Source organism: Mirounga angustirostris, unplaced genomic scaffold (assembly GCF_029215605.1).
Source record: "Mirounga angustirostris isolate CCGP_5_RB_7025 unplaced genomic scaffold, mMirAng1.0.hap1 SCAF_15, whole genome shotgun sequence".
In the NCBI taxonomy this organism is placed as follows: Eukaryota; Metazoa; Chordata; class Mammalia; order Carnivora; family Phocidae; genus Mirounga; species Mirounga angustirostris.
This window is the reverse complement of record NW_026991723.1, coordinates 57,164,286-57,178,019: the sequence shown is the minus strand read 5'-3', so window position 1 is coordinate 57,178,019 and position 13,734 is coordinate 57,164,286. Positions and strand designations below refer to the sequence as shown.

The window sequence follows — 13,734 nt, the reverse complement described above, 5'->3', positions numbered from 1 at the left end:
AAAATCTTTAAAAATAAAAATGGAATTCTGGTTTAGCCAGATTCAATAAAATAGTTTATGTAAAGGACTTACACATAGTTCTTGACATAAAATATAAAAATAAATTTCAGTTTAATCAGATCATCAAAGTAGTATGACTGTGCACTAAGTGCTGAAATAATGTTATTAGCCTTGTTACATAAAATGTTTTTTTGAGCTATATGAAGTGTTCAAGGTGACATTGGTAGAGATACTGTGTTGGTATCAGGCTCTTCTAGGTTGTAAGGACGCTGAGGTTGTCCCCATTACTTTGGGTGGTGGGACTTGTAGAGAATTAGGAAACAGAAAATGGCTCCATAGCCACATAAGCAAGCTTCATGCAATGTTGTAATCATGTAGGTGCCTTGGTTAAAAAGTAGAAATGGTAGAACTTTTGTTCTTTGTCCTAAGCAGATTGTGTTCATTCAGCAAATACTTGTTACATACCTTTCTAGCTCAAATGCTAGACTGAGCAGATCATATTAGTTTTCTCTTGAAGAATTCACACTATAGTATAAGGCAGAGCCACCTTACATCATCTCTAGAACAAGGCTGGCAATAAATAAATATATATGAGTCTGTAATAAGTGCCCCTATCAGTTTTAAAATCGAAACACTATAGAAATTTGGAGAGAGAAATCACATTTCCCCGGGGTAATTCATCTATTCAGCAAACATTATTTATAATTGTGTGAATTGTTTTTAATGGCTATAACAAACAGAATATGAAAATGCTTATGTTAAAGTAGGTTGCAGTATGGTTATAAGTACAATGTTATATACAATGTAAAAAAAATGCATTAAAAAAAAAAAAGCTAGAGGGAAAAACACCAAAATAGGAACAAGTAGTTGTATCAGGTCAATTTGAGAAGGCTGGGAAGGAGGAAGGTAGATGGATTTAGAAATATATATATATTTTTCTTTTTTTTTTAAGATTTTATTTATTTGACAGAGATATAGCGAGAGCAGGAACACAAGCAAGGGGAGAGGGAGAGGGAGAAGCAGGCTTCCTGCCGAGCAGGGAGCATGATGCGGGGCTTGATCCCAGGACCCTGGGATCATGGCCTGAGCCGAAGGCAGATGCTTAACGACTGAGCCACCCAGGCACCCCTAGGAATATATTTTTAAAATAAATTATATAGTCACATAGTTTCATAAGTTAAAAAACAGCTGTTCTAAGTCCTGCTCTGGGTGATGGGAGACAGCAGTGAAATAGAAATAGCAATAGGAAAGGTAATAACTACTGGCATTTATTGGATGTATAATAATCTCCTTCCCACACTTGCCCTCTCAACTAGTTCCCCTCCCCCTAGAGGCCAATACTCTGACTTTCTTGTGCATCCTATCAGAGATACTTTATGCCTGATAAGCAAATATATAGATCTATGATAGTTATCTCTTTCTCTTTAATAACTGGTACCTTTACAAACCTTTACAAACATACAAACTGTTCTGTACCTTGCTTTAGTCACTTTTCAATATATTGAAGAGCTTACTTTTTCTTCAATAATACATTGAGAGTTTACTTATTCTCTGTAATTGCTTCATAGTATCCCATTTAATGGGTTACTATTATTTAACCAGTCCCTAAACTAATTTTTTTTTTTTTTTTTAAGATTTTATTGTTTCCTAGCACAGGAGAGGGAGAGGGAGAGGGAGAAGCAGACTCCCCTCTGAGCAGAGAGCCCCATGCGGGGCTTGATCGCAGGACCCTGAGATCATGACCTGAGCTGAAGGCAGCTGCTTAACTTAGTATCTTTATATTTTTAAATTCCTAGGGTGATTCTGCCCCAGAAGGAGGAGGAGGTTGGACCTTTGTAAAATGGAATGTGATACCAAAAAAGCGTATCTAATTTTAGAACAAAAGAGCAGCTCTTTCTACCCATGGGTCCTGTCCCTGTGCTTTAATAAAAACACCTTTTTGCACTGAAAAAAGAAAACGCAAAAAATAAAACAAAAGAATGTAGGCTAACTATAGAGCTCAGAAAGGCAGCATGCTGCGGTTTATGTAGAAGTATGCCTGGGGGGCTTTAATCTGCATATCCAGATTACTGCTGGCTCCAGCATCTTCCCCTTTCAGGATAGTATGGGATAGCCAAGCGTTGCAAGATGAACACATTAGTCTTTTAGATACTGATTAAGGAATGCAGTAGAGGTCATGGTAATCAGAGTTTGGTATGTCACCAAGGGAATGGGTGTGTGAAATATAGGAAGACTGCATAGCACTTAACCTGTTGTTGCTCTGGGTTAGGCTGAGTCACAGAGGAAATGTAACTGCTTGGGAGTAACTTAAAACATACCAAAACACTGAAGGCTTATTCTGTTCTAGCTTCTGTGCTAGGTGAAGGTAAGTAATAAAAAAATAAATCACAGTATGGGGCACCTGGGTGGCTAAGCGTCTGCCTTCAGCTCAGGTCATGATCTCAGGATTCTGGGAGCGAGTGCCACATCGGGCTCCCTGCTCAGAAGAAGACTGCTTCTCTCTCTCCCTCTGCCTGCCACTCCCCCTGCTTGTGGTCTCTCTCTGTCAAATAAATAAATAAATTCTTTAAAAAAAAAAAAGGAAAAAATTTATCGTAGTAATAACTACCAACACTTACTGGGCACTGAGTATATACCAGGTGTTATGCTGAGAGTTTTACAAGTATTCTCTCATTGAATCCTAATCCTAGGCACTGTGGGGACTATTACATTCCCACTTAACAGTTGAGAAAAATGAGTTTCATAGATGTTGAGTAAGTAACTTGCCGAAGATTGCACATGTATCTACTTCATAGGGTTGCTTGAAGTTTAACAGATAGTACTTAGAACAGTGACTGCTACATAATAAATGCTCAATAATATTAGTTGCTATTATTATTACTACTGAAGTACAGAGGAAATACCAGTAATCCTTTGCCTAGGGCATACCTCACAGAAGAAAACTATAAGTAGAGTTTTTCTTGGGAAAGACAGATATTCCAGGTAGAAGAAACAGTAGTAAAGGGGTTGGTGGCCTGATTCAGCTACTGTTTAGGGTGTTTGGTGGTAAATGGTAGAAGAGGATGCGAAATGAAAGAAGGCTTCATGGGGGATGGGGCAGAGAGCTATTGAGCTATTTTGAAAGGATGGGCTTAACTCATTTTAGGAGACCGGGTTGGGAACATTTCTGGCAAAGGTACAACACTTCAAATGGCATAGAAGCAGTGTTGCAGTTATCTACTGCTGTGAAGTAAACTACCCCAAAATTAAGTGGTTTAAAACAATTACTATTTTATTTGCCCACAGTTCTGTGAGTCACATATTTGGGCTAGGCCTAGCTAGGTAATTCTGGTCTCACTGGGGGTCACTCTTGTGGCTGCAATCATTTGATGGTGCCACTGGGGCCAAATAGTCTAAGATGGCGTATCTGACATGGCTGGCTTCGATGATGGCTGTTGGTTGGGCTTCTTCACGTGGCAGCAAAAGAATTGCAAGAGAACAGAAGCTGCAAGGGTTCTTGAGACCTAGGCATGGAAGTCACACAGTGTCGCTCCACCACATTCTGTCAGGCAAAGCAGTCACAAAGCCAGCCTAGATGCAATGGGAGGAAAAGGACACTGCCTCTTGATGTGAAAGGACATGCAAAGAATTTGTGACCCTCCCCCACTCCCCCAAATCTTCCACAAATGGAAAAGGGCAGAATGAGTTTAGGATGTGTAGGCTCTTTGGCCTTTTCCTTACTCTAAGTAGCATTACCTACGAAGTTAATTATACAAGGTACTTTAATCACCTTTATTATCTGACCCTGAACTCTGTTTCTCCTAGAATGAAGACAAAATATAAATTAAAATGAAAAACAGAAAAGCTTGGGGCGCCTGGGTGGCTCAGTTGTGAAGCATCTGCCTTTGGCTCAGGTCATGATCCCAGGGTCCTGGGATCGAGCCCCGCATTGAGCTCCCTGCTCAGTAGGAAACCTGCTTCTCCCTCTCCCACTCCCCCTGATTGTGTTCCCTCTCTCACTGTGTCTCCCTCTGTCAAATAAATACATAAAATCTTAAAAAAACAACAACCAGAAAAGCTTTACCAAGAATTAACTGAACTTTGAAAACTGAATTATAAAACAGTTTCTAGAAAGAAAATGTAGTTTTTAATATTTTCATGAACTTGAACTTGATTAACAGTGGTGTGGAGAATTTCTCAGGGTTCCTGACTTTATAATAGACCAGGATTATGTGTTATTAATACATCATTTATTAGTATTTGATTAAATCCCTTGGTGTTAAAATTTTTTAAACATTTCAATGTTCGACCATATAAAATCTTTTTTATTTTTTTAAAGATTTTGTTTTAGAGAGGGGAGAGTACAAGTTGGGGAGGGGCAGAGTGGGGGAGAGAGAGAATCTCAAGCAGATCCCCCGCCAAGCGTGGAGCACAGCCCTGGAATCATGACCTGAGCCGAAATCAAGAGTTGGACGCTTAACTGATTGAGCCACCAAGGCACCTCTAAAATCTTTTTTTTTTTTTAAGTTTATTTATCTCTCTCTCTCCATCCAGTGTTGGGCTTGAGTTTACGACCCTGAGATCAAGTTACATATACTTCTGACTGAGCCAGTCAGGTCCTCCAGCAACCATATAAAATCTTGACCATAATATTACTTTCCTAGGTTATTTATTTATTTATCCCAGTTAAATTATTTTATATTCTGTACAACATCTACAACCACCTACCTTCACCTGCCTTTTAGAATGATCTGAGATCCTGAATTAAATTCTGAATTAATGATGTTTTTACTTCTTTATTCAATTAACTTTTATCAGTACTCAGCAGATACAAATGTGATTTCCTCTGAGTTATATCAGTTCTCTGGTTTGCTATTTAATTCTGCTTTCCATTCTGAAAGAGTATTCTTAGCCTTTGTTCATTAATCATAGGAAACAGTTGTGCAACATGCCTTGACATTAACTTGAACATCTAAAATTAGTCCTGCTTCAATCAGTGGTTGGGAACAAGGTTTCAGTAGTTGGTGGCATGTGTTAAGTAGATATTGCAAGCTTGGAAGGAACTCCCTAGAAATAAGTAAGTGACTTGCATTGTGTGTGTATGTGCATGTACCTGTGTATATATGCAATTGAAGTTCCATTTGTATTAAGCAGATGAATAAATTACATCTGTCACTACAAATGCATCATAAGCATCTACACTTATGCACTGTGCTGTTTAATTATTTCAGAAGAAAAATATATTTAAAAACTTGGTATGCTAGAATGGATTTTTCTGTATGTTTTGTGATTTTCATTTTTTAAAAGGAATATATATACTATATTTCAAGTAAATGGCTTTTTTTTCCTTTTCAGAATTTATAGAAACTTATTCACAAAAAATGACATCCTGGTTGTATGAATGTCTTTGTGAAGCTGAACTTGCACAGTATTATCCTCATTTTACTGCCCTTGGCCTTCAAAAAATAGATGAATTAGCCAAGGTTACAATGAAGGACTACTCCAAATTGGGAGTGCATGACATGAACGACCGCAAACGCCTCTTCCAACTTATCAAAATCATTAAAATTATGCAGGAAGAAGATAAAGCAGTCAGTAGCCCAGAGCATCCTCTTCAGACAAACAGCCTGTGCAGTAAACCTCAGGAATCCAGATCTGGTCCTCGCAGGCAACTGCATTTTGATTGTCCTGCTGACAAGGACAGAATTACCAACAACAATGGGTTTGAGATGTGCAGTTTATCAGATTTTTCTGCTAATGACCAGAAGTCTAGTTACCTAAAAGTGCTGGAGCACATGCTGCCGGATGATCCCCAATCCCCTACAAAAACAAGAATTCTGAGTGCTGCAGCTACTGGTTCCTATGTGCAAACAGAAACTAGCACTTCACTCTTTTCATCAAATCACTTTTCTCCACTACTGGGAGATTATGATATTCCCATTATTCAAAGAGTCGCTCATGTTTCAGGGTATAACTATGGAATCCCTCAATCTTGTATCAGGTAATTATTTTTATCTTTTTTGGGGTGTAGGGGAGAGGGTAGCATCAGGCAAGGGCAAGCCTCTCCATGACTGAGAGCAACTACTCCTTATTTACAGAAAATTATAGTGAACAGCTTCTGCGACAATAATAGAAGTACCTTGATGGGGGAAAGTCCGTGAGGAATTGGGACTTTCCAGATGGGAGAAAGATGATATTGTTCGTGTATGTCAAACAGCTGTTACTTGCCAGGATCTGCTATTATTCCGCTAGCAGACCTATTTCTATTATTTATTATAGTGTAACATGATACATCTAATGCATCCTTGAAGGTAAAACAGTTAACTGGCCTTCTGCAATGGAAAAAGTGTGTGTGTGTGTTCCACAGGATTTTTTTAAAGCTATCAAATTCACTTCAACCAGGAGACATAAAGCTTAATTAAAAACAAAGAGCATGTAGCTGAATTAAGTAGGTCTTTCGTGCAATTAGCTAACCTGCACACACTGGAATATGGTCCTGATTTTGAGTGCTTTCTTCAGTTCTAGCCCTGCAAGAACATATGATTTTGGTGATTGCAAAAGAGTAAGACACTTTTGATATAGCTTAGACTTTGATAGGGTGACAATAAGTTATTTTCACCTAGTGCTTTACATAAATGTTGAAATAAGGTCCCTAATACCAGCATTGGTATAATAGAAAACATGTTCTTTTAAAAATAACATATATTTGTTGTTTGGTTATTTTAAAAGTTATACATGGTGAATTATGGAAAAACAAAACACATTTTTTTTTTTAAGATTTTATTTATTTATTTGACACAGAGAGATAGCGAGAGCAGGAACACAAGCAGGGGGAGTGGGAGAGGGAGAAGCAGGCTTCCCACTGAGCAAGGAGCCCAATGTGGGACTCGATCCCAGGATACTGGGATCATGACCTGAGCCGAAGGCAGACGCTTAACGACTGAGCCACCCAGGCGCCCCACAAAATACATTCTTAGGCCACATTTTCTTTATTTTTTTTAAGGCTATTATTCATACCTTAAAACAAGGTGTGTATTTATATCTGGCCTTATATTGGCTAAGGTTTCAGAGGATCTCATAACCAACCAGTTCTTTTGTTCCCCCAAAAAAATAAAAGACCCAATTTTACAGGTAAAAGTACTTTTAGTAATTTGAAATACTTACTGCATTTTATAGTATTTCTGAAAACTATTTTGTTTAGTAGAGCACAGAGCATATAGTACTCTTTTCTTCTTTTAATTGTTAGAGAACTAGATTGTTCCATGACTGTCAAAGCCAGGATTGTTGCTGTCCTATTGGTTAGCTCTGCTAAAAGAACAGATATTTTCTTGAATATTAGTCTTCTATTGAACAACACATAAAAACTAAATTGGAGGGCGCCTGGGTGGCTCAGTTGGTTAAGCGACTGCCTTCGGCTCAGGTCATGGTCCCAGAGTCCTGGGATCAAGTCCCACATCAGGTTCCTGGCTCGGTGGGGAGCCTGCTTCTCCCTCTGGCCCTCTCCCCTCTCATGCTGTTTCTCTCTCTCTCAAATAAATAAATAAATAAAATCTTAAAAAAAAAAAAAAACTAAATTGGAGGGCGCCTGGGTGGCTCAGTTGTTAAGCGTCTGCCTTCGGCTCAGGTCATGATCCCAGGGTCTTGGGATCGAGTTCCAAATCGGGCTCCCTGCTCGGCAGGAAGCCTGCTTCTCCCTCTCCCACTCCCCCTGCTTGTGTTCCTGCTCTTGCTCTCTCACTCTGTCTCAAACAAATAAATAAAATCTTAAAAAAAAAACTAAATTGGAATTATTTATAAATAAAGATATCACTTTGCAAATTACTTATAAATAATTTGCATTATTTATTTGGACAGAATGAATATTTTAGTTTAAATATTGCTATTTCATTTGGCACGTATTAAGTACTACCTCTTCTAGGTCTGATTTTAGTTTTAAAGATAATCAGGATACGTGGAGGCTGTTAGACTCTTAGGGGGAGTGAGCGGGAAGACAGACAACCATATGGTGAGATACATGCTCTTATAAGAGGCTTATACGTGACAAACCCAGAGTGAAAGCTATTCCATTGAGTTTTCTTAATTTTTTTTTTTTTTTAAGATTTATTTATTTATTTGAGAGAGCGAGAGTACATGAGAGGGGGGAGGGTTAGAGGGAGAAGCAGGCTCCTTGCTGAGCAGGGAGCCCGATGCGGGACTCGATCCCGGGACTCCAGGATCATGACCTGAGCCGAAGGCAGTTGCTTAACCAACTGAGCCACCCAGGCGCCCCGAGTTTTCTTAATTTTTATGTCATTATTTTATCACTCTTCCACTCTTTATTATATTAGGGAAATAGAGATAAATAGAGATAAAAAAGGACATTTTCCCCCAATAACCTTCATATTATCTTCTTACCCAAATATTTCTAAGTAGCAGTCAGGGTTTCAGAACCCTGAGGAACTCCCTCACCAACTAAAGTCTTGCTATTAGGATGTCATCTTGTCCAAAGAGCATTCTCTTTGGGTGCCTCAACTCAAGCTCAAAATAAATTACTGGTCTCAGAATTTTTTTAAAGATTTTATTTATTTATTTGACAGAGCACAAGCGGGGGAGTGGCGGGGCAGGGGGAGAAGCAGGCTCCCCGCTGAGCAGGAAGCCTGACGTGGGGCTTGACCCCAGGACCCTGACTGAGATCATGACCTGAGCTGAAGGCAGATGCCCAACCGACTGAACCACCCAGGAACTCCTGTTCTCAGAATTTTAATAAGTCTAATGCATTTAGAGATCTTAAAAAGACCTAACTCCAGCTGTTTTTTTTGTTTGTTTTTTTTTAAAGATTTTATTTATTTATTTGAGACAGAGAATGAGATAGAGCATGAGAGGGTCAGAGGGAGAAGCAGACTCCCCGCCGAGCAGGGAGCCCGATGTGGGACTCGATCCAGGGACTCCAGGATCATGACCTGAGCCGAAAGCAGTCGCTTAACCAACTGAGCCACCCAGGCGCCCTAACTCCAGCTGTTTTAACTCTTCATGTCAGAAAATACAGCTTATTTCATCTAAGGAACACTGGGCATTAAAACTAGAGCCTTCTAGGGGTACCTGGGTGGCTCAGTCGGTTAAGCATCTGACTTGGGCTCAGGTTATGATCTCAGGGTCCTGGGATTGAGCTCCATGTCAGGCTCCCCACTCAGGGAGTCTGCTTGTCCCTCTGCCCCCCCCCCCCCACTCATTCTCTCCCCCCCACACTCTCTCAAATAAATAAATAAAATCTTAAAAAAAAAAAACCTTTTAGCAGAAGAACATTCATTGTTTTTTTGCCCCTTGACCTGGAAAACTAGTCCTTTTGACCACATGATCCATCCTAGAGTCCCTAGTTACTTTTGAAAAAGACTTTTCTGTCCTTTGATTAGCTTTATACAATTAGGTTATTAATACTCCCAATAACTAGAGATTTTGACACAGGCCCTTGTTAAAATAATGCATTAAAATTTTGTTTTTCTGGGGCGCCTGGGTGGCTCAGTCGTTAAGCGTCTGCCTTCAGCTCAGGTCATGATCCCAGGGTCCTGGGATCGAGCCCCACATCAAGCTCCCTGCTTAGGGGGAAGCCTGCTTCTCCCTCTCCCACTCCGCCTGCTTGTGTTCCCTCTCTCACTATCTCTGTCAAATAAATAAACAAAATCTTAAAAAAAAAAAATGTTTTTCTTATTAAAAAAAATCAAACATATGCAGAAGAAGGGAGAATAAATCAATGAATCCCCTAATGCCCATCATCCACTTTTCATGATGTCAGGATTTTGCCACACTTAACCTCAAAATGGTACTTTTTTTTTTTTAAGACTTTATTTATTTATTTGACAGAGAGAGACACAGCAAGAGAGGGAACACAAGCAGGGGGAGTGGCAGAGGGAGAAGCAGGCTTCCCACTGAGCAGGGAGCCCGATGCGGGGCTTGATCCCAGGACCCTGGGATCATGGCCTGAGCCCAAGGCAGATGCCCAACAACTGAGCCACCCAGGCACCCCTCAAAATGGTACATTTTTAAAACTCTGCTGTATGTTGGTTAAAAAAAAACAAAACAAAACATGGCAGGGCACCTGGTGGCTCAGTCAGTTAAGTGTCCAACTTTTGATTTCAGCTCAGGTCATGATTTTAGCGTTGTGAGATTAAGCCCTGTGTTGGGCTCTGCACTAGGCATGGAGCCTGCTTAAGATTCTCTCCCTCTCCCCTCACCCCCCCTTAAAAAAAACATGCTTTAAAAGCCTGATGTAGTCCTTTATGGTCTATATTAGAACTATTCTATATATAGAACTATATTAGAAATTCTGTTTGCTCCTTTTTACTAATTTAAATCCTGGCAAAAAGTAATTTTCCAGCCAGTTGGATGTCTCAGAAAATTGATATGAAACAATTATATAGTGAAATATCCTGTGTAAAATCTATTACAAAGGCTTTTTAGGGGCTATTAATCAAATTCTAAAGTGTAAAGGAAGGGAATAATTGGTCTTGTCGAAGACATTCTTAGTATATGGACCAAAGGCATTGATCCTGGTAAACTACTTTCAAGAATCCTATGTTACTTAGGTTAAGAGGAATTTCTTTTTTTTTTTTTTTTTAAGATTTTATTTATTTATTTGACAGAGACAAAGAGAGGGAACACAAGCAGGGGGAGTGGGAGAGGGAGAAGCAAGCCTCCTGCGGTGCAGGGAGCCCAATGTGGGGCTCGATCCCAGGACCCCGGGATCATGACCTGAGCCGAAGGAAGACACTTAAGGACTGAGACACCCAGGCACCCCAAGAGGAATTTCTATATAGGTAAATGGTCAGTTGTTAGAGATACACATGTATACCCTCATTAGGCTCAGTAAGTAAACTTGATGAATTTTGTATCCCTAGCTCAAGGAATATTTCATTAAATATTCTAGCTGTTAAGGTTGATAAGTTCACTGAAGTCAGAGCCAGAAAAGAAATGCATCTTAATAGAAGGGTGATAGTGATGGGCAGTACCAGTCATAAAATTGTCCTAGGAAGAAGAAATACAGGATTGTGTTCTAACAAACACATATCAGGTGGACAAAAAGAGGAAGTAAGAAAGCAAGACAAAGGGAGGGGCAGAATATACTTAAGAGGAAGAGGAAAAGTACATTGAAACCTACCACCTAATTCAAGGTATTTCAACCCAGATAGGATAAAAAAAAAAAAAATTAGATTAAATGGTCAAGAAAACAGTAAATGGGGGCGCCTCGGTGGCTCAGCCAGTTAAACGGCTGCCTTCGCTCGGGTTGTGATCCCAGGGTCCTGGGATCAAGCCCCACGTCGGGCTCCCTGCTCAGTGGGGAGTCTGCTTCTCCCTCTCCCCCTTGCTTGTGTTCTCTCTCTCTCTAATAAATAGAATCTTTAAAAAAAAAAAGAAAACAGTAAATGTGTAAGAATAATTGGATTGAGAGGAAGTAAGAGACATGGGTTTAGGTCTTTTAAAGGCCTTGGAGGGGTGGTTCCAACATACTGTGTTTGATTTTGAGGATTAACCAGTCTGATTTGGGGGGACATATAGAAAGAACATCCACCATTAGAAGTTTTTGGAAGACCACATCTGGAAGCCAAACACACAAGTCTTAGAGCTAGAGCAACTCAGGGTTTTGGGGTTTTTTGTTTGTTGTTGGCAGGACAAAGGATGGACTGGATTAGGGATAGAGAGAGAAGTAATCAGGAGGATTTAGTTAATTAATAAAAGAACTTTCTAGGGGTGCCTGGGTGGCTCAGTCGTTAAGCATCTGCCTTCGGCTCAGGTCATGATCTCAGGGTCCTGGGATCGAGCCCCGCATCAGGCTCTCTGCTCCGCGGGAAGCCTGATGCTCCCTCTCCCACTCCCCCTGCTGGTATTCCCTCTCTCGCTGTCTTTCTCTGTGTCAAATAAATAAAATCTTAAAAAAAAAAAAATAAAAGAACTTTGTATATACGTAATATGTGTAAAGTTATATATTAAAGTGTTGATACTGAGAAAGTTTTATGTATAATATGTGTAAGGTGTGTATATAAAATAACAAAATGTGATGATACTTTGACCTCTTAAGTAGCCTTATCCTATTACTAAAAATTAAAGCCCACTTATAAATATGTATCAGACAGAACACCATAGAGAAAGAGAATCCTTGGACTGAGATGGAAAAAATCAGAGTTTGTGTTCGAAAACGCCCTTTGGGCATGAGGGAGGTACGTCGTGGAGAAATTAATATTATTACCGTAGAAGACAAAGAAACTCTTCTAGTTCATGAGAAGAAAGAAGCAGTTGACCTTACACAATATATTCTGCAGGTATGATGCTTTCCTTTTGTGTTTGGAACTAATATTATCAAGTGTGTCGATTTTTTGCTTTTATTTGAATGGCAGCATACAAATTGAAAAATCCAGTTTCTTTGGGTATTGGCATTCATTCCTGATATAAATCATTAATACCCTGGGCCTTCATTTAAAAAAAATATAGTGCAATTGGGGAAACAATAATGTAATTTCTGCACTCTAGGGCAATAGAATTACATCATACCTTCACTTAACACATTTTACATGAATGTAATTATACGTCTTTGGCAAAATGGGGACTGAGGGGATAAAAAGAATGTAGTGAATTTGTGGTAGATAGGACTAGTCACTGAGTGCATGCCCCAGAGTGACTGAGAGATGATCCCATAGCCTCAATTCTTGCTTGTCTCGCACAGTGTGAACTTATTCTTCTGAGTGTGAGTCTGGAGTTTAATGATGGAGGATATGTTTTCGAGCAACAAAGTTCCAGATTGCCACTCAACGGCTTATTTTGATTCTCAGCTGTCTTTGGGCTTAGATATAACTTGGTGGAAACTGGGCTCTTGAGCCGGCTACTTTGTATAGGGTTGCTTATAGTGAGTAAATGTAATCCAAGAATATGATTTCACTTTTACATCTAACATGTAAGGATTTAAATAAAACACTAGTAACTTAAACACATAAGAAAATGTTCACTCCCTGCCAGAAAGATCACAAAAAGTCCAAGGAGAAAGGGTTTGGTATTGAAAGGAACTTTTTTCAAGCAGATAGATACCCTTGCAATAATTCTTCAGTCTCCTATGGAAGCAGCAGGCCCACAGATGGAAGATACCATAATTTAGGTACTCTTAAAATTATGAAGCAATTGTAAATAATCTAAAACAGAGGATAATCCACCAGATGCTAAGATTTGGGAATTCAGGTCTCTCTTAATCTGAATCTGCCTCCTTAAACATTCATATTATATTCATACTATTCTCTCTTTGCTCTCTTGCCTCAAAACCCAGTGACTGGTAGAGAGAGAAAAAAGTGGTGAGTAATCTTTTGTGCTAGCATTTCACCTTAGTCAGCTGAGATTTTACTCTCCTGGAATAAATATGTTAACACTGAAGTCAAATTGTTAACACTTTCCCCCTCTTCTATACATGCATTGTTCAACTTATTCTTGGTTATCAATATTGGGTTTCACAGCAACATTCAAAGGAATCCACTGAGTCTTTCTGTGGCCACTAAATTACTAGGCCACTGTATAAACAACCCAATCACTTTAACAGCCTTATTGACTGCTGATCAATGCACAGTCTATTAGGTCTAGGTGGGAGGTATTTATTTTGAAAATGGCCTAAATGCCAATTAGTTATAATGTTATCTAGTTCCATGTCTACTTATAACCATAGTAATAGTCCTGTCCAGTCACCATCTACCCAAGAAGTCCTTAATGATGCTTCTGTCACAGTAATTCCCTCAAGGAAGCATTGTC

General features: G+C 39.4%; 1 protein-coding gene across 8 annotated transcripts in view; it reads left to right on the top strand.

Moving 5' to 3' along the window:
* Positions 1-13,734, top strand: part of KIF24 (kinesin family member 24) — an 82,855-nt gene that overhangs the window by 25,021 nt on the left and 44,100 nt on the right. For 7 of the 8 annotated variants that reach the window (XR_010407792.1, XM_064579645.1, XM_064579648.1 and 4 more), the window contains exons 2-3: positions 5,335-5,980; positions 12,080-12,269. Coding sequence is in view for 7 of the 8 variants with exons in the window: in XM_064579645.1 (XP_064435715.1) it covers positions 5,361-5,980; positions 12,080-12,269 (810 nt within the window). In the remaining variant the exon portion in view is untranslated. Of the gene's footprint in view, positions 1-4,990; positions 5,057-5,334; positions 5,981-12,079; positions 12,270-13,734 lie in introns of those variants that run through there. The other variant, XM_064579650.1, reaches the window with a different exon arrangement.